This window comes from Nuphar pumila, chromosome 11, assembly GCF_984573655.1.
Source record: "Nuphar pumila chromosome 11, dmNupPumi1.hap1.1, whole genome shotgun sequence".
NCBI lineage: Eukaryota > Viridiplantae > Streptophyta > Magnoliopsida > Nymphaeales > Nymphaeaceae > Nuphar > Nuphar pumila.
Window position 1 is genome coordinate 95,009,708 of NC_143259.1, and position 20,250 is coordinate 95,029,957.

The 20,250-nt window shown below is 38.1% G+C and overlaps 1 protein-coding gene across 2 annotated transcripts; it reads left to right on the plus strand.

Moving 5' to 3' along the window:
• The first annotated feature begins 11,898 nt into the window (after positions 1 to 11,898).
• Positions 11,899 to 19,464, plus strand: DUR3 (urea-proton symporter DEGRADATION OF UREA 3 (DUR3)). 2 transcript variants are annotated; one of them, XM_089981110.1, is made up of 9 exons: positions 11,899 to 12,191; positions 14,103 to 14,210; positions 14,303 to 14,398; positions 14,502 to 14,584; positions 14,675 to 14,895; positions 15,681 to 15,943; positions 16,371 to 16,609; positions 17,067 to 17,716; positions 18,926 to 19,464. In XM_089981110.1, the coding sequence occupies exons 1-9, from the start codon at positions 12,003 to 12,005 to the stop codon at positions 19,219 to 19,221; spliced, it is 2,145 nt and encodes a 714-aa protein (XP_089837236.1). In that variant the 5' UTR covers positions 11,899 to 12,002; the 3' UTR covers positions 19,222 to 19,464. The 2 variants fall into 2 exon arrangements, with proteins under 2 accessions (XP_089837236.1, XP_089837237.1); XM_089981111.1 differs by lacking the exon at positions 14,303 to 14,398 and having other exon boundaries at positions 11,922 to 12,191.
• Positions 19,465 to 20,250: the final 786 nt, after the last annotated feature.

Consider the following 20,250-nt stretch of genomic DNA (forward strand, 5'->3'; position numbering starts at 1 on the left):
GCTAGGCAAGAGAGAGCCTATGCGCCAGCGAATGAGTTTGGGTGGTGCTCTTCGCTATGGCATGAAATCATCAACTGGTCTTCGGACTGGGGGTCGAAAGACTTGGATCCTTCAGTGGCGAGGTTTCAACTGGCTTGCGTATGGAGCTGCGATGTGCACCATGGCATTCCAAGCTAAGGCAGGTTGGTGCCCTTCTCGGAAGTGCTTAGTTGGTATGGGACGACTATGCACAAAGTGGCATTGATAACATGGAACGCATTTGAAGATGCGCTTGAAGAGCTTCCGCTAGGCAGCTGTGCGCGGGGTAGCGCACAGGGCCAATATTCTAATTCAGTACATTGAAAGTGTTGGTGGGTGGCTTGTGGCCGTTAGTCTGGCCATATTGGCTAGTCTAGCGTGCTACAGGTTGCGAGCTATTCCATGTCCGTGGCAAAAGTGGCTATGAGATAGCGATTAGAAGGCTTGTGACGGCAAGTTCGAACCCCACTTGTATGAGCGGTTGAATAACTTGTCTGGTTGTGTATAGAGCCAGGGCTCGTGCCTTAGGACACGTTTGATTGTACGGACGGCCCCATGCAAACATGGGACGTTCCTCTTGGTACAATTTTTCTGAACTATGTCACTCATCTGAGCCATAATCGAACGTGATATTATCGATATGGATTTTACTAGATGCGCGTTTCAGATGGGATTTAAACTTTTATATTCATAACTTTTTTCTTTAGATTTTTTTTTTCCAGATCCGGATGTAATCCATTCCGTTTGCACTTTTTTCAACTCAATTCCTATTTCCAATCTCCTTTTGTTGGATCCAGTATTACCATATATAATTTAGATTTGGATTCAGATTTTGGTTTTTTATTTGATTCGAATTTTGCAGATTTTGATCCAAGTTTACATCAACAAATTTCTCTGAGTTGTGTTTGAATTGGATCAAATTTGTGACATTTGTGCTTGTTCACATGTAGAATCAGGTTTGCTACCTTGAGATCCACTATTGCCATATAAATTCTAACCTAGATTCAAAGCTACTTTGTTGGACTTAGTTCAGACCCAGGTTCAAATTTAACCTAATATTGCTCAAGTTTCGTATTAAAAATCATATCATCCAATATATGATTCATAGCCTACTAGTTTTAAAGCCTACTTCTGCCACATGATATATATATATATATATATATATATATATATATATATATATATATATATATATATATATATATATATATATATATATATATATATATATATATATATATATATATAAAGTATGTGATTCAAAAAATGGATCCATCTTATATCTCATCTATTCTTTTATATTTTTTCACATTTCCATTAAAAGAGCCTGTAAATTCAAGAAACTATTGAGAAATGTTGTGAATATATGATGACTTGCAACCCGGTCAGCATTATGCCCATGGATCTAACATGCGGATCATAGGTTTTGTATTAGACCCAGGCCCGATCTGGGTGGTCAATGGGTTGGGCTTCACCAGGTGCGGCCTGTCAACAGCCCAGTCAAGCTCGTTCACTAAACTGGCCGGGCCAGCCCATTGTCCAGCCCTAACCATGTTAGTTGTTGGAGTCTCATTGAAGGCATTTCAAACTGTAGTTTCTTTTTCGATAACCACAGAAAACTGCTTTACTTGTGAGCTCAAGTAGTTCCATCTTAGGTGTTGATTGGCGACCCACTAGGGTTACATGCCAAGGTGCATTGGCTACCATTGAAGGTGTCACGCTATTGAATAAAAATTATTGTTTTTTCATATAAATTATTATTTTTAATCACACCCTAAAGATGGCAACAGAAAATAAGTTTTGAATAATGTTTTTGTAAGCAGGTTTTTCAAAAGCTTAAAAAATGGATGACTCACAATATAAAAAGTTATTTTAATGACAAAAAAACATGATCGAAATTCTTAACAAATAGGCCATGTCGGAACGAAGTTTTGACCTACCGATGGATCGAAAAAACAAGCACAGAAAAACAACCATATACGAAAACAAAGATTTTGCGTGGTTCGAAAAGAATAGCCAACGTCCACCACTTCTTCTTTATTGATTGAGATACACAATAAAGAGGAGGATGTCTCTCTAAATAGGAGTAGTCTACTAAGGTTGAATACAACAAGGAGTTTAAGGTAAAATTACAAAACTACCCTACAGGCGAAGGCCCGACCCTCTTGAAATCCCCCACCAACTTACCATAAAGTTGGATCAGCAAAAATTATGGATTTATTTTCAGGTAAAAAACATGCTCTATAATCCTCCAACAAACACATTGATGTAGTCAAATTGAATTCATACAAGTGAAACCTATGAATTCCAGCTCAATGATATGGTACTTTTAATAGTAGCAAATGTTTACATGTCAGCCAGTGCTCATGCTTCTGTTAATGTTAAACTGGAGTCGGTATGCACCAATTTGAGCTAAGCTTGTAATGACAATCAAATTGTTTAATCTCATCTAATTTGACAAACTATGTCACAGGGACATGCCATTTTGGCTGTGTCCCTGCGCGGACACGTGGATTCAAACACTAACACGTATGATCTTTATTTTGATATTTTTATTTTATTTTATTTTATTTGTGACTCCGTGAGGGCAAGGAGTAATCCCATGGAATTTTATGCTGCCAGGACAGTTAACCGAAGTACGCCGGGCAAAACCAACATGACTGGGTCTCTGTTTCTGAGGGAAGTTTCTCAGTGTAACTATAAAAAAAATTGTTAAATATTATAAAATAGTTTTTTATTGATTAAAATTTTATTGCATTTTTGGAAAAATTTGCAAGCTTTTGAGTCGAGCCTGAATCCCACATCCACGAGTCCGGTAAGTTGGGTTGAAATCCGACAAAAACCAAAGTCCAAATCTGAACAATCCACATGTTACTTGTGTCAATTTTTTTTTACTTAAAGAAACTGCCCCAGACATATGACCAAGTCGTGCGGGCTCAGTCGGACGTACTAACGATCTCTGTCCATGTCTGCGTAAAACTCTGAGGGCTTACCCCTTGATCCCAAGGAGTCACTAAGCTTCAGCTTATGCACACAGATGATGCCCATGGGATTTGAACCTAGACTGCTCCTCAAATGGTATAGGCTCCTAGTGTCATATTTGAGTTAACAGTCAGGCTGGTATTTTTTATGACATACTCAAATATTTCATAGTAGGGCTGGAAAATGAGATGAGTCGCTGGCAAGACATCTTGTGTTCAACACATAAAAAGGCTCAATCAAACTTGTGAAATAGTCTTGGCAAGCCAAACACAAACAATGGGTGTTTAGCTCGGTTTGGCTCACATAAGCTAGTTAAATAGTAGTAAATATATTTTACAAAGAATGTGGATGGTTCACCCACTTATTCTCTCCTTCAAAATTTGTATGTAGATATGTGTACACACCCCAATTTTGACTTAATTATCTTTAGTCAAAGTCGTATGTTAAAATCTAGTGTCTCCAACTCTTTTATGGGGTCATCAATTTTAATTGTATTTTCAGCCATCAAAACTGCATCTTCAAGATCTATTTTCAAAAAAAAAATGAACTAGAGGATTTCAACTTTAAAATGTGACAAAAATCAAGTCAATCCAACATTAGGAACAAAAAATTATGGCCAAAATAAGATAACTTATTTAATAAAAATCTTGTTTTTCAACCATGTCTCACTTTGTGTATGATTTTTCCTACTAAAATTATTTAATTTGATTGTGTACTTAAAAGATAAATAAACTAGAGGATGTTAGCTTTTCAAGACATAAAAAATCATCTTGTTCTAACATTCGAATAGAAAGTTATGGCAAAAATAAGTCAAGTTGTCGGAACTTTCTCAACTTGTTGGCTAATGGTACTTTAGAGTATTGTTAGAAACATTGAATTATCGTCAAAAAGTCTGAATTGTCATTAAAAACTTTAAATTATCATATAGTTTCCTCAATTTTTTTGTGGTTCGGGCCGGACGAACCGGCATTGAGATCGAAAGAAGGCTCACTCAGAATTTTGGGGCTCATAGTGGATAGGTACTCTAATCAGAGTCCGGTGAACTCTAATGGATTGAACCTACAGTATTTTCGTATTGGAACCTATGGGTTGGGTGTCCTAGGTTTCTACCATAGTTGACAAGGTGTGGGAGAGGTCAGACATTCCTCGTGATGGCGAACAAGGTTGTACGAGTGAAAACAAGATTAAATGTCTAATTCAGGTGATGTGGTTTGGGCTTGGTTTGAAAATGAGAGGTGGTTCGAGGTCCAAAACGTGTAGTACCTGGTCTAGGAGTTCTAGAGAGGTCTAGGGATGTGAGGGAAGGTCTAGGACACATGATAAACAGAGAAAGAAGCGACATGAGGTTAAGGGAGTTCAATTTAGGTGAAATGGCCAAATCAAGTACCCGATAAGGTGTAATATTGGTTTTTGGGTTAAAAAAATTAGAGAAAAGTGATTCTAAGGCTATGGATGGGTCATAGGGGTATTTGGGAAGTCTGTAACAGGTTGAGATAGTGTCTCCTACGTTCTGCAACTCTAACATATGATTTGCAATGCAACAACACTGATAGGTTCGATGAGAAGCAAGACTGCACAATCGAAACGCCGAAAAAGCTTAGGCCTTTCGACGGAGGTGAATGACCAACTCTTGGGGGTTTGGTCCTCACGTGGATCAGAGAAAGATCAAAGAGGGAGGAGAGAGAGAGAGAGCGTCCAAGATAAGGGATGTCTAGAGAGAGAATAGTCAATTCATAAATTTAATAATTCAAAAAGGGGACCAAAGGCCTCTATTTTAGTGTGTGGCCTGCGTCTGGGTCAAACTCGAATCTAAAATAGAAAATCTAACCCAAATCCTCATACATCTTCTAACTGCCAAAACATAATAGATCCAACAGAACTAAATTAGAAAAGATAGTCCATCTTAGGTAAATCCTAATTACCCAACTAAGTTATTAAAATATATATGAGAAACTATCCTAATGCTAGACCCTCACAAAATATAAGCAAGGAGAGGTGGGGTGCCCCACCCTTCTTTTTGGAAAGTAGGGAGAATCCCCCTCTTTCATTTTTTCTTCTTCTTTATAGGAAAGCGGGAGATGTCCCACCTTCCTTCTTCATTTCTTTTCCTTTCTTTTTTATGGGGCACCCCACCTTGGCCCCACTTGGTCTTCCTAAGTTGGCGCTCTTTGTGGACTCCACTTGGTTTTCTTTCCTCATCTTCATAACTGGCCCCACCTTATTGACTTTATGGATTCTCTCATTTTATCCCTTTCTTTTTTTTTATTCTTCTTCCTTGATGTGCCAAGTATCCTCATAGATAAAAGAAGTTTCTTCCTTTAGGGTATGTTTGATGGCTTGTCCAGGGTTGGACGAAATGAACAAAAAGAACATAACAGAACATTGGTTTTGTTCGTTCTATAACAATTGTTCCAAGTCCAACGTTTGTTTGGACCGTACTCAAATACTATGTCCCAAATGTCCATTGTTTGATGATGATGTGCGGACAACTTGGACAGTCAAGGATAATGGGTCAAATTACTTTGTTTTAGATCGTATAACCCGATCCGTCCACCATTTTACATGTTTTAACAAATTTATTATGGTTTTTTGCCCGAATATGGATCCAATTACGGAATTATATCTAAAATCATGATTTTTTGAAATGAATATGGATTTGAAATTGGATTTTTGCCCCGAATATAGACCTTGAATGACATTTTTGCCCTTAATATGAATTTTGCTCCAAATAAAGATCTCAAATTAGATATTTGCCCCGAATATGGATCAAGAATTGGATTTTTGGCCCAAATATGAATTTTTGCCTAGAATATGGATCTCGAATTGGATATTTGCCTCGAATATCCTTTCAATTTTTTTTCCATTCTACTAGTGTTATCTCCCCAAAAAAAATCTAATAAAATTGTTATTCTTAATTTTCTACACAAATTCCCAATGCCAATATTCGTCACTATGATTTAACATGAAGATCATTTCATTTAGGCGTGTTTGATTGAATTATGCAGGAACATTGGACAGTGTTGTAGTCTTGGAGTATCCAATTCCTTTGCCACAGTTTGATTCACAAAGATATCAATAAGCCGCAAGTTTAAGAGGGAACCCTATGTCTCATTAGAAAAAGGCATAGTTCTGGTCTACTTTCAGTTTTTGGCATAACACCCTTTTAAGCAATGCACTCTATTGATTTTCCAATATTTCTCCCAGTATGCTGGATCAAAAATCAGTAGTATAGATGGAAGATCTCATGATATTATTATACTTCATCACAGAAAATATTACACAACTTTACTTTGTGCTTAAATAAAAGATGTGAATATGTATAAAAAGCATAATCTTTGGTCAAATACCACAACCATAAGGACATCAACAAACCTTCTGCAACAAAATAGCTTCATGTGGACATGTAGGAAACACCATTAAACCGATTCCCACCATTAAAAGGCCATAGCAACCCAATGATATCAAAAAGTAGATTGACAACTAAAAAAACAAAAAAAAAATATATATGTATAGCTGTCTGAGACAATTGATGATTTCAGTAAGGCAATCCAGATCGCAGATGTGGCCATAAGCAAGGCCATGATCCTAACAAAGTGCTTCATCAGATTAAATAAAACTATTTCCCTTGTTGGCACCTTTTAGACTGTAAAGGAAAAGGTAAAATATGTTTTGGTTAAATCCAGTTGGAAATAAGATTATCAAACACATTTTGCAAGCAAGAAGTAGGATGATAATATATTGTCTGTCATCAAAGAATACATCAGCAACACCATACAATAGGAAGAGCTAAAACATTTCAGATGATTAAAACTCAAATACTTGATTCACCAAAGAAGTGGCATCAATTTACTAAGGTCTTATATTGCCAGAGGCATATATGTTGTTCAAACTTAAAAGCAACCTACCAAAATATATTACAGATATAAAGACTTTAATATTTAAAAAGTTTATCAACATTCATAAGGTTCGAAGGATAGGTAACAACACACATCTAAAGTTAATTTCTTTAGACTAACATTATCAAAATGTGTATCCAACTTATTAGCTGGATTTCTATTTTATGGTAAAGCTGATTTTTTTTTCTTCTCGGAAGAAAAGAAAATGGTAAAGCTGAAATCATCTTACAGAAACTCCAAACATTATTCATCCAAGTTTTTTATGGAAAAATTTGGACAGGTTTTCACATTACATAAGCAAAAGTATCCTTTAGAAACTTTGATTCTCAACTAAACTTTGATCACTTTCCAATATCTAGTCAGACCAGAACTTAGTGGGACTTCTAGTAAGCACTGCTCATCCAACTTACTAGATGGAATTTATTGTAATGCAATAAATTCCAAATAGAACTCTCTCATAGATTTGCATGTGAAAATCTCGGCATGTTTCCGCTCCCTTAAAAAGAAACATTTAGTCGCAAAAACATTTCACTGGGCCTGAATCCCAACTAAATTTGGGCCTCTTTCAGAATACATATACATCATATATGTCTCAGTGAAATCTATATGGTAGCTAAATTCTCATAACTATACAAGTCCAAAACTACCATAAACTGAGATGCTCACTACATCTACTAGAACGTACAGAAGTTCAACATAGGCCAGAAGATCCAACCAAAATTTCTCTATTGGGTAGTTATGGTAGTCCAAAATGCCTCAAGAGTTCCAGGCAACACAAACTAATACCGCCATTCAAGATATCAAGAGATAGCCAACACAAACATAATATCCAGAAGGAACCCAAAACAGAGAATTGGCTTATGCCATTATGTGTATGTAAAATCAAAAACATGAAAAGAATTCACAAAGCATGAATATCATTCACGAAGGACAAGAAGCATAAGTTTCATTTTGTTTCCACAAGTACCTGTTTACGCACACACTCAATAATTTGCATAAGTTGATAAGATTAGCACATGCACAAACAAAAAAATCTAGCAACATAAGATCACAACTTCAAAGACACCCTATAAGCATGAGGATACATGACAATTCAAAGAGTCTAGAGAGCAGATCCAATGCAAGACGAGTACTTAACAAAGTATTACTTAGAGCACACAAGACCCGCTAGGATATGTTTGAATATGTGGTTGTTACTACAGCAATCAGCATCACACATTGCTATTTTACAATCAGAATCAAAACAAAACAAAATCAAATTCCAAAGCATCAATGCCACTAATCAAGAACCCAAAAGCCTTCATCGTAAAGAGGGCATCAATGAACGGCGTGAATCAAACACCCAAAAGCATATCATCATAAAATGCACTTTAATGCCCGCAGGAGAAATTCTCCAGCAGGAGAAATTCCAACCAGCAACCAAACACACATGAAGAGATGGTGGAGGGAGTGAAGCACGGACCCCAGCAGAGGCCATACGCCATGGAAGCGTTTGGGTACTGTGAAAGCCTTACCATTGCTGGCTTTTGTTTCTTCCCTCCAATTATCCTCCACACAAACTCTTGTGCGCTGTTTCAGGAGACACTGATGGGTTGATTGTATGTGAAGGTCAAGACTCAAGACACTGGCTCTTGGCATCAGTTTCATCCTCTTTCGTGCTAAAAGGGGGCTCTTTCCCACGGATGTTGAAACCAACAACCCAACGGGATTTATCAGTTGTAGGGCTGGTAATGACGAATACTCGCACCGCTACCATCTTCTGATGCCTCATGCAGCCACGCTACACCGAAAAACCTCACCGCTAGCCACTGGGGTTCTGTTGTTGAGAGCCACCCATTGTGTTGCCGAAGGGACGCCCCCTCTTGGCATCGGAGGTGGTGGTGCCGCCACCCACCGCTCCAGCGGGGCCCTTACACACACATACACAGAGAGAGAGAGAGAGAGAGAGATGCACTGACGGTCATGGTGCGCCCGTCGATGCATTTTTTTTTCGTCCCCTCGATTCGTGTTCTTTTTGTAACAGGGGGAGAGGTGGATCAAAAATTACTCACATTTATTGACGCCGCGGGCACACGAATGTCGTCCGTCACATCCAACGTTTGTCGGATTTCGTTGTTCCCAGCGAGATTTTCCTCCAAATCCCGAGAACGGCGTATCAAACATGCTTTTATAGAAAAAGCTTTTTTTGTGTGTCATGTGTTCTCCTTGTGAGACCCATAGCTTTCTCTCTTAAATAGGAAGAAGATATGTGTCATTTGACTTTTCCACCATATGCTCAGTCACATAGGCTTACACATCAGCATATTAGATCCCACATGAGCTGGGATGACCTCCCATGGGGTGTGAGGTGGCATCTTGGATTTGGAGCATAGTTTAAAAATTCATCGGGTCAACCAGGTGACTCAGCCCATATCGTCCAAGTACTGAGTCAAAAACCAGTACAACTCGCCTATATATAAAACTTGGTTGAGTCATAGCCGAGTTTTAGCATGACTCGACCGAGTTTGCCCATGACTCAGTCGAGTCATGCATATATAAACATATATGATATATTTTATATATAATTACATATATTATATGAAATATAATATAAATATTATGTATATTACATATAAAAATATAGTTATGCATGCATTAATAATATTATATATTAAAATATTATAAAAATATCATATAATGCATATTATATAAACATACTAATATATATATATATATATATATATATATATATATATATATATATATATATATGAACTTAACATGACCCGATTGAGTCACTGAACTGAACCAACCGAGTTACGAGTCGCTCAAGGATGAATAGAATAACGAGTCACTCAAGGATGAACAGAGTGATAAGCCATCGGGTTTTAAAACTATGATTTGAGGCACGGATCTTGAGGCATCTTTCACCATATGGGTCGGTTCATAAGTTCTAACAACTCTTGGATCTTGACCCAAATGGTCTTGTCCCGATTCTTAAAAAATGAAGAAGCCTAACATCCTATCGCCAAGTCCGGCTATACCCACTCCAATAGAGCAATAAATCAATATATCAATTCTATCAAAAATTAAAAAAATATAAAAAGAAATTGAACCTGATTTTAGGTCATAACATGTCATTGGCAGACCTTGAAGTGTCGCTAGCATAGGTTGAAATCTCGTTTGTAGGGTTCAAAAATGTGTATTATTGTTCGTATTTTTTGGATTATTGTGCAAAGATTACAAATAAGCTTCACCCAAATCCTAGATCCCGAGTTTTCCATTTGATGTATCTAGAGTTCATTTAGAAACCTTAGAATCCTAGCCTACCTCCTTGCTTAACCTAATTCTTTAGCATCTAAGCAAAGAAATCACAACCAAATAGAAATTAGCCTTGTAGACACAACCAATAGGAGTGTGTCATGCAGGCCAATCAAATTCACACCGCTACACAATAGTTGTATTTGGATACTCGGACTCAAGATCCTATAGATTATGATCCAAACCCACATCAAAATATATAAATAGGGACAATTTTTCGAGTTTAGATCCTAAGTAAAGATACTCTACTGCACCTATCATCAAATATAACATCTAGGAGCCCAACACCAAAACCCTATAAGTGTGAGCCTAACCCAGTGCACCGATATTGACGCCTTGCTCAGTCTTCCAAGCCTCGTGTAAGTCTAGATCCCTTGTCTCACCCAAACTCTTAGAGTCCGCTCCTAACTTCAGTGATACTGAAGTCTCTTTGCTCTCGTTAACGTCTTAGAAACGAGCTACCTAAACTCGATGTGAGATTTGGTTGCCTATTGCATTTTTGTTGCATTTAATTCTTTATTTTATCATTATAAAATTATAACATTATCATATTTGTCATGATGTTTTTTGAGCCTTGATAGGGTCCTACACCATCAAGCTTAATTTAGTTTAAGACCCGTGTTCGAGATACCTTTGAATATCGTGAAGTTACTAAAGCGGCTAATATATGCTTACCAACGGAGGAAAAGCGTGAACCTTGAAGAGTAAAACCCCATAATTCTCTTTATTTTAAAATTGGATCTATATTTCAAATCCAAATGTCTTGAAAATCTATCCTCTTTTGTTCAAATATTTTAAGGATCCGCAATATGTTTTTTGACAAATCTGACTGTAGGGATGTGATCTCTATGATAAAAAAAAAACAATAAGTAGGCTCTTGGTTCAAACTTTTTTGATGTGTAGGTAGCTTCTTTTTTTGGAAGGCAAGTTGGGGTTAGTCAGACCCTACCAGTTATACAACTATACCATTGGGTTTTGAACCTGCAACGTCCCAACACAAGGTGACTTCCGCTATTTGCTCCTACCAGACAAGCAGAGCTCCCATTTGGTGTGTAGGTAGGATTTTATAACATAGAAAGTTTCAGAAATTTCAAAATATCCTTGTAACATCCTACTTACACATCAAAAAAAAATTTGAACCAAGAGACTAGATTTTAACGAGGACAGGTGGGTGGACCATCTCCCTTCTCTATTTTACTTCATGTAGAGGGTAGATGGCTGAAGCATTTTGCTAGCAAGCAACAAATTTAGAGTTCAAATTTATTTTGCAAATGAGCTTACAGCTTCTAAACAATGCATTTATTTTTGTAAATGAGTCAGCTTGAGCTCGGTTCATTGAACTTGGGCTCACCATGAGCTCAAGCTTGGCCTAGTCGGCACAACAACTAGCCATGCTTAAACACCCTCGGTTCGGTTCGGTTCAGTTCGGTTCGGTTTGGTTCTGTTCGTTCGCCTGTTTCGGTCAAACCAACCAACCCCAATTGGGTGTACCCCAAGCTTGTGGGCCTAACCCTAATCTCTTGGGATAAACCAGTTAAAATAAAGGTCAAACTTGCTTTAGCATATGGGTCCCACAAGGTTTGGCTATTGTTTCTTCCTTTCTTTTTTTGACTTTTTTTCATTTTACTGCAATTTTTGTAAATACCAGGGGCAAATGTAGACATCAACCTCTATTTAATGACCTACCAACACCGAATCCTTTGATACCGAGAGTGAGTGAAGAGGAAGAGATTCCATCCTCTGATTTTGGGGTATCTGGATATAGAGTATCTTTTCCCAAAATCGGGATATTCCTGCAATTTCCCGATGGCCTCGTCGTCCTCCCAGACGTGCCCGCCCTTTGGATTCTCCGGTCAGTACTATGCCGTCTCCGGCACCGGGGACTGCGTCCGGCAGAGCAGCTTCTTCCACGGCAAAGCCGTGCTCAATCAGGGCGTCGGTTATTCGGTGATTCTGGGATTCGGTGCCTTCTTCGCCGTCTTCACTTCCTTCTTGGTAAGCAATCCCACACTCCTCTTCATTCTTCTTCTTCTTCTTCTTCGGGATAGAAGACCTGATCGTTCTAGTCTTAGCCTGCCAAACTTATGGTCACCGTCCGTTCGGAGTAAAACTATTGGGCGTCGGTTCGAAGAGGACGATACAACCTACCTTGGTTGCGTTAACTTGTCTGTAGTATCGGCACTCACGCTTACAGTCCTCTTCATAGGAGGTAGGTGGGAGAGAATCTTTAGATTCCATTGGAATCTGGGTGATTCATCGGGATCTGGCGGGATGCGGGAATTTGAATTCAGATTCGGACTTGATTTTGGACCCTTGATCATGAGACCCGAATACGAACCTTATTGAAGCAAAATTCGCACGTATTAAATAGCTTGAATTGGGAAAGACGGTTCTTTCTGGGAAGGATACTGAGATCTTGAAATGTCATCATATGTCCAAACCTGGTAATTTGTTTCTCGTAGAATTCGCCACATCCGATTTAATGGAACCTTATTTGTTCATGATAAGAATAAAGATGAAACGTCAACGGTTGGGTATCCAATCCAAATCCGGCATATTTTTTTTGGATCTGCACCCTTCAAGTAGATCTCAATGCTTATTTGGATCTGATGAATTTGGTTGTTTTTTATGGATTAGATTCAGCTCAATATTTTAATTGGGATCTAATCCATATCATAACCCGCTCCTATTTCTTTTCATTCTTTTTCTCTTTTTACATTTAAAAAGCATGCTTTTATATGTTTCTAATGGATCCAGTATTACCACATATCTTGCTGATCCAGATTTAATCTTAGATCGTCAGATCTTCTCTGGGTTCTAATTTGTATTTGGATCAAGTGCACAAAATTGTTTTCAGATTCGGATCAGGCAGAATCCATCTCATATTGGATCCATTTGCAGCAGTAAACATAACATAAGGTCACTGTGAGACCGTTTTAATTAGATATCGGTTTCTAACCAAGAAGCTATTTTTATATAGTTAGTAGTTAGTACTATATGATTGCTTACGAATCAATCTCTGAGGTGAAATCTTTAGCCCTTTTCTTTCTAGCTAAAGCTGCCTGAGGTGAAATCAATTGGTGGTTTGTTTGGATGGCACGCAATGATGCTACTTTCCGTCAAATTCCTGTCATCCTTAATAATATGCGGTTCTACGTATGCATCTTAGAGACCTCTCCTTCGGTCTGAACAACGTTCACTCATCGGTGGTTTCTTCTAATCCATCTGATTCTGGTTGAGCTTGGCTTTGTTGTTTGTTGCTAGCTGTCTGTAGTTTCTTTTTCTTTAGCTTTTGTTTTTCTATTTTGTTCGGTTCATGGGTTCAACATTTTGTTGATCTTCATGAGTGATAATGTTGATCTTCTTTCGGCTCTCTCTCTCTCTCTCTCTATATATATATATAGAGAGAGAGAGATATATATATATATAGAGAGAGATAATCATGTTTTTCATAAGGTTTCAAAAAACAATGACCCAAAATTTTTGTAAATTTCAAAGCTCATAAAACTGTAATTTTTTAATCAGAAAAACATGATCCAACAGTTTATTCCTAGCAAATAAAACATGTTGAGCACATTGGTAAGGTCTGCTTTGCAAAACATGACTTAGAACATTGTTAATCAGCATTGTCCACACCATATGGATTGTAGGAGGAACCAATCTCTCTCTCTCTCTCTCTCTCTATATATATATATATATATATATATATATATATATTATCGATAAATATTTGCTACTGACTTCTGTCTACTGTATGTACAATCTAAAAGTCATAGTTGCAAATATAAGTCAGTATCTATGCTATGTGAAAGGCATGTGCTCGCTTAAAATCTTATGGTACTTTGATGTCATTTTGAGTTTTTGTTACGTGTGGTGCCATAAAAACAGACATGAAAATGAAAACAGGTGTGGCTAGAAAAGCGTTACGTTGGATCCCGCCATACATCTGAGTGGTTCAACACTGCAGGCAGAAATGTTAAAACTGGACTCATTGCAAGTGTCATTGTATCCCAGGTAATTAGAAAAAAAAATATGCCTTCTCTTATTTCCATGGCCCCTCTCTGTTAATGCTAATTGACCCATTTCTCACTTTATAATTAAAATAGTGGACCTGGGCTGCAACAATCTTGCAAAGCTCCAATGTTGCTTGGCAGTATGGTGTCAGTGGCCCTTTCTGGTACGCCAGTGGTGCTACAATCCAGGTCTGTGCTGCTTACCAAGTTCACTATATTCATGTTAAGTTCTCTGTTTCTCTATTGGGACATGTTTCACTATAATGAAATTGTTCTTATGCATTCTTCGCAGGTGCTTTTATTTGGTGTCATGGCCATTGAGATCAAAAGAAAGGCTCCTCATGCTCATACCGTTTGTGAAATTGTGAGAGCTAGGTAAGGAAATAAACTTGCTTAATTGCTCTACATGACTTCAGATTTTACAGGTTTTTTGTTCTTGTGGTAACTTATGGTAATGATATTCAGATGGGGAACTGCTGCACATGTTGTCTTCTTAGCCTTCTGCTTCTTGACAAATATCATTGTGACTGCCATGCTGCTGCTTGGTGGATCTGCAGTCGTGAATGCATTGACAGGGGTTAACATCTATTCGGCTAGCTTTCTGATACCTCTTGGTGTGATAGTCTATACTTTGGCAGGAGGGTTAAAGGCGACCTTCTTGGCAAGCTACATACATTCAGTTATTGGTATGAAACCTACCCCAGAGGTTTTGATGATTAAGGAGCCATATTAATTTGTTCATTGTGATGTAGTGACTGTATAAGTGGTTCTGATCATAGCTTACATATTTACCAAATACAAAGTCTGGGCTAAAAATCGTACAGAATAAAGCCAGTGACAGACTTGGATGGACTTATCTGAGTTCATGAACTGCAACACTCACCCAACTAGATCTAAAAGCTGACTGGACTCCAAACTGATCATTGCTTGAGTTGGAAGCCATGATCTTGGTCCAAAGAAGAAGACAGTTGCCTGCTTTTTTTTTTCAATTTTTGCTGCTTCTTCCTTTTTTTTCTATTATGGCATTCTGTTCTCTTCATGTAAGCACCTTGCGATTGAGAAAAAAATCTTGTGCATTTATTTGATTGAAAGTAGAAGCATGGAAACATATACTTGTATCAAAACTTTTGTTCAGTAAAACGAGTCCTTGTCACCTTTTTCACATTTATTTAGTCTAGTCTTTTGTTGGTGCTTATAATGTGTCGGTTTCTCCACTATGCCTCTGTTTGTGAGCCTTGCATTGAGATAGAAACGCCATTGGCCTGCATTCATGAAAATCTAGCTTACTTGCAGTATACATGATATACTTCTTACCACAATCTGATGATTATGGATGACTTCCTTTTCTTTTTATTATGAAATTAGATTGTTCTTAAGTTGTTTAATTGTCTATTACTTGTATTTTTTCATATGGTGATCATAAGCCATTTTTGATATATCTGATATTTTGTCTAACTCATGAAATCCACAGTGCATGTTGTTCTTGTCATATTTGTATTCCTGGTATACACTGCAAGCAGCCATCTTGGGAGTCCAAAGGCTGTATATGATCAAATTATCACTGTTTCCAGCAATTCAAGGATGTGCAGTGATCCCCTCTCACACACTGGGCAAGCTTGTGGACCTGCGAGTGGAAATTATAAGGGCTCATACCTAACAATGCTAAGTTCAGGCGGGCTTGTTTTTGGAATCATCAACATTGTTGGCAATTTTGGTACAGTTTTTGTTGACAATGTGAGCTCTCTCTCTCTCTCTCTCTCTCTCTCTCTCTCTCTCTCTCTCTAGGATACTAAAGCTTTTTTTGAATGGCCATATTGAATTTCATTAAGGACCATTTAGCCTTGTGGCAAAGGAATCTTTATTGTGAAATTTGGAAAGTTCTTCAATTATCAAATAATAATCCTTTAGTAGGCTATTCTAAAGTTTAACCTTGTAATGCACTAGTTTTGTTTCATGGCTTTATGTATACTTTGTTTTAAGGTTATTCAGTTGTGCCAACTAGTCTAGTTATTATTTTTGAGAGGTCAGGCTCTTAAATAGGAAAATAAAACTCATTGAGAATCTTCTTTCTGTTAAGATGTTTTCAGCCATTTATAATCAGAAAATTTACACTGCCAAACAAGAAAGTTGAAATCCTTGAATTTTTGTTTTGATATTGCAGGGTTACTGGGTTAGCGCTATAGCTGCACGTCCATCGTCAACTCATAAGGGCTATTTATTGGGCGGTCTCATTTGGTTTGCTGTGCCATTCTCCTTGGCCACATCATTAGGCCTCGGTGCACTTGCTCTTGACCTCCCAATAACAGCAGATGAGGCAGGCCGTGGACTTGTACCGCCTGCTACTGCCATAGCATTGATGGGGAAGGGTGGATCTGTCCTTCTCCTCACCATGCTATTTATGTAAAACTCTGTGTGTGTGTGTGCGCGTGTGTGTATTTATTTTCTTGTCAATTGCATGTGGTTTTAAATTGCCTGCTTACTATGCATCTACCTATATGCTATAATCAGAGCCGGACCTGTAAAGAGGCCAATGAGGCTTGGGCCTCAGGGCCCCTGGCCCAAAAAAAATTTAGGGGCCCATTGTTTAGGTACTTTATATAAATATTTTATACATTTTTATTTAATATAATATAAATATTTGGAATATTATATTTGTTTAATGTGAATGCAAATTTTTATTGTTATTTTGATTCTTTAAAAAACATTCGGAGGTGCCCCCGAACTCCTACTATTAATAGGGGCCCATTTTTTCCCTCCGCCTCAGGCCCCATAAAACCCAGGTACGGCTCTGGCTATAATAGTCGAGTAGCATAAAGCTACCTTGTTTTATGCAGACTAAAACTTTTAACTGTTTCAGGGCTGTGACATCTGCTGGTTCTTCAGAGCTCGTTGCTGTGTCTTCATTATGTACATATGATATCTACCGCACTTATATTAATCCTAGAGCCACTGGAAAGCAGATCCTGAAGGTCTCTAGATCAGTTGTTTTTGGCTTTGGATGCTTCATGGGTGTGCTTGCTGTTATACTAAACAAGGCTGGTGTTTCACTTGGATGGATGTATCTTGCAATGGGAGTGTTCATTGGATCAGCAGTTATGCCAATAACCTTCATGATTCTGTGGAGAAAAGCAAATGCACTGGGTGCCATGCTAGGGACGATATTAGGTTGCATTTTAGGAATTTTTACATGGTTAGCTGTAACAAAGATCGAATACGGACGCATAAATCTTGACACAACTGGCAGGAATGCACCCATGCTTGCTGGAAACCTTGTGTCAATACTGACTGGTGGATTTGTTCATGCTGTATGCAGTTTCTTGTGGCCTCAGAATTATGACTGGGATAGTACAAAGAAGATAACCATGGTTGAGAAAGACAACACTGAGTTGCCATCTGAAGAATTTGATGAGGAAAGGCTGATCAAATCAAAAACATGGATAATAAGATGGGGTGTTGTATTTACTGCAGTCATTGCCATATTGTGGCCCCTAATGTCTCTTCCAGCAAGTATGTTCAGTAATTTTTCCTCCTATTTTGGCATACTTAAATTACATATACCTGATTTTATGGTTTTGCATGATTGGAAGAGCATTCTAAATTAAGCTATCTCCTCTTTTTTTCTATTTCCCTGATTGATTACCAAACTTCAGAGGTAAATCTACATTTGATCAATGCGTTCTCTCTATTTATCCTTAGAATAAATAAAAATTTTAATTTACAGAAAAATGAGCACTAGTAAGTATAACCATTTTCATCATTAAAATAGAAAACAGAGTATTTACTTGACTCTAACTAAGACATGGTTTTCCTTTTGGATTACACCCTTTTATGCTTTTTGAAGGTTGTGTCATGTTGGAGAAGTTTTTCATCTTGAAAATGTGTGTGTGCGCATGCAAGAGAGAGAGCCGAAAGAAGATCAACATTAATACTCATGAAGATCAACAAAATGTTGAACCCATGAACCGAACACAGAAGAAACAAAGCTAAAATATAGAAAAAACAAAGCTAAAGAAAAGAAACTACAGACAGCTAGCAACAAAACAACAAAGCCTACTCAACCAGGATCCGCAGGATTAGAAGAAACCACCGCTGAGTGAACGTCGTTCAGATGAGAGGAGAGGTCTCTAAGATGCATACGTAATATTGCATATACATCAACCAGGATTTTATGGACAAGATGATTAAAGATGACCGGAATTTGACGGAAAGTAGCATCATTGCGTGCCATCCAAACAAACCACCAAGTAGTAAGCAACCATGTCTTCCAGATCAGTCTCCACCGCTTGCATCGTCTAATTTCAATAGGGCCCAGGAGAAGATCAAGCGCAAAAGACTCTTCTTTGACAATTACGTTCGGAGATCTCCACGTCCTATTAAATAGGGCCACAAAGATTGGGCAGGACCAAAATAAATGAAAAGGTGCGTGTTGTGTCAAGCGCATGCAAGAGAGAGAGAGAGAGAGAGAGAGAGATGCTAAAGAAGATTTTATTTATATATGTTTTCAGTTATATACTAGTGGCAATAGTTTTTCTCATTGTAGTATCTACAACCTCGGTATATGGCCCACAAATTTTATTTATGCAGAAACATAGAGCACAAAAAAAATGACTTGCATTTGTTGATTGACTGTGATTTCTCATTAGTTGAAATATGCTCTGGAACACCCATTTGTTTCTTTCAATTTTGTGAAAGACAACTTTTCTTCTGCTGATGCAGGAAGCTTCAGTCTTGGGTACTTCACATTTTGGGCTGTAGTTGCCATTGCTTGGGGTACCATTGCATCTGTTGTAGTGATTATATTGCCACTAAAGGAAAGCTGGGACACAATAGAAAGAGTTATGCATGGCATGTTCACCAATGATATTCTCCTTGAAAAGTTTGATGAACTTAATTCGCAGATGCATGCAATCATGATGGCAATACCAGAGGCAGAGCTGTTGTACTTGCTGGAGAAGGAGAAAGCTAAGAAAGATGAAGCAGCAGAGCAGAGAATCACAATTCACCCTTCCTAGGTTTGCACCATTGGTTTGGCAGATAAAAACATGGGCCTCCGTGGTTAGACCAGTTTGCAATGAAGTGATGATTGAGCATACATACCCTCATTTCTTTATAGAAACTGTCATGTATTTTTAGGCAATAAATTACAAAGCAAATTATTGTCTTTGCTGATTACTTTTATGAACAGAAACTACAATGACTGCAGTGTCTTTTGAGCTTAATATTGTAAATAGAGCAAGGTTTGGATTCACAAGAAATAGTCAGACACTACGACTTCCTAAATGAACTAAAAGGAATAAGCAGCAGAAAGGTCTCTTCCTAACCAGGCATGCAAAATTTTGCAGTCATCCTGTGCTGTGAAATGTTGCCAAGGTGGCGACACAAAGGATTATGTCTGCATTTGGTAGTTGAAGCTCACACTTGAGGGTAGGGGTGTCAACAGGTCGGGATTACCTGGACCCGACCTGTACCAAACCCTATAGGGTTCAGGTATGGTGATAAATAAGAAGACCCAATTAAGACCTGGGTCCAGACCCAAAGGTCCGTTTAATACATGGATCCGGGTATAGTTTGTAAAATTTTATACCAGACCCGGGCTTGACCTGAGTTCTGATTAAGACACACAATTTTTTAATGTAAAAATGATAAAAATAGTGTTTTACCGGGTATGTCCCGGGTCTGGTTCATATAGTTCTTATCGGGTCCAGGTATGGTTTCTTTTATGGTGGGTCCGATTAGACCCGGGTTTGGACCCGATACCATGCCCAAAAATCAGGGCCAGGTCTGGTTCAACCTGGGTCCGAACCAAACCCAACCCGTTGACACCCCTACTTGAGAGATCATTTCCCCCTCTAGATGTTACCAGAGGCCAAGGCCTTACATTCCTCTAAGCAGAAACAAGAGTGTGACTAAAGCATAAGAGGTATTTGAGACTTTTAATAGGCAGTGAAAGCGCACACACACGCATAGAAAAAATGCAGGTAACATGGTTAGGCTGATCAGGCCTACGTCCATGGGTAAGCTTTCTCTCTTCACTCTCATCG

Bases quoted from the DNA above. Each gene is read 5' to 3' on its own strand.
- DUR3 (XM_089981110.1), top strand. From the start codon at position 12,003: ATGGCCTCGTCGTCCTCCCAGACGTGCCCGCCCTTTGGATTCTCCGGT. The intron at 14,399-14,501 runs GTCTGTGCTGCT...CATTCTTCGCAG, and splicing joins CCAGTGGTGCTACAATCCAG to GTGCTTTTATTTGGTGTCAT. The intron at 14,896-15,680 runs GTATGAAACCTA...TGAAATCCACAG, and splicing joins CTACATACATTCAGTTATTG to TGCATGTTGTTCTTGTCATA.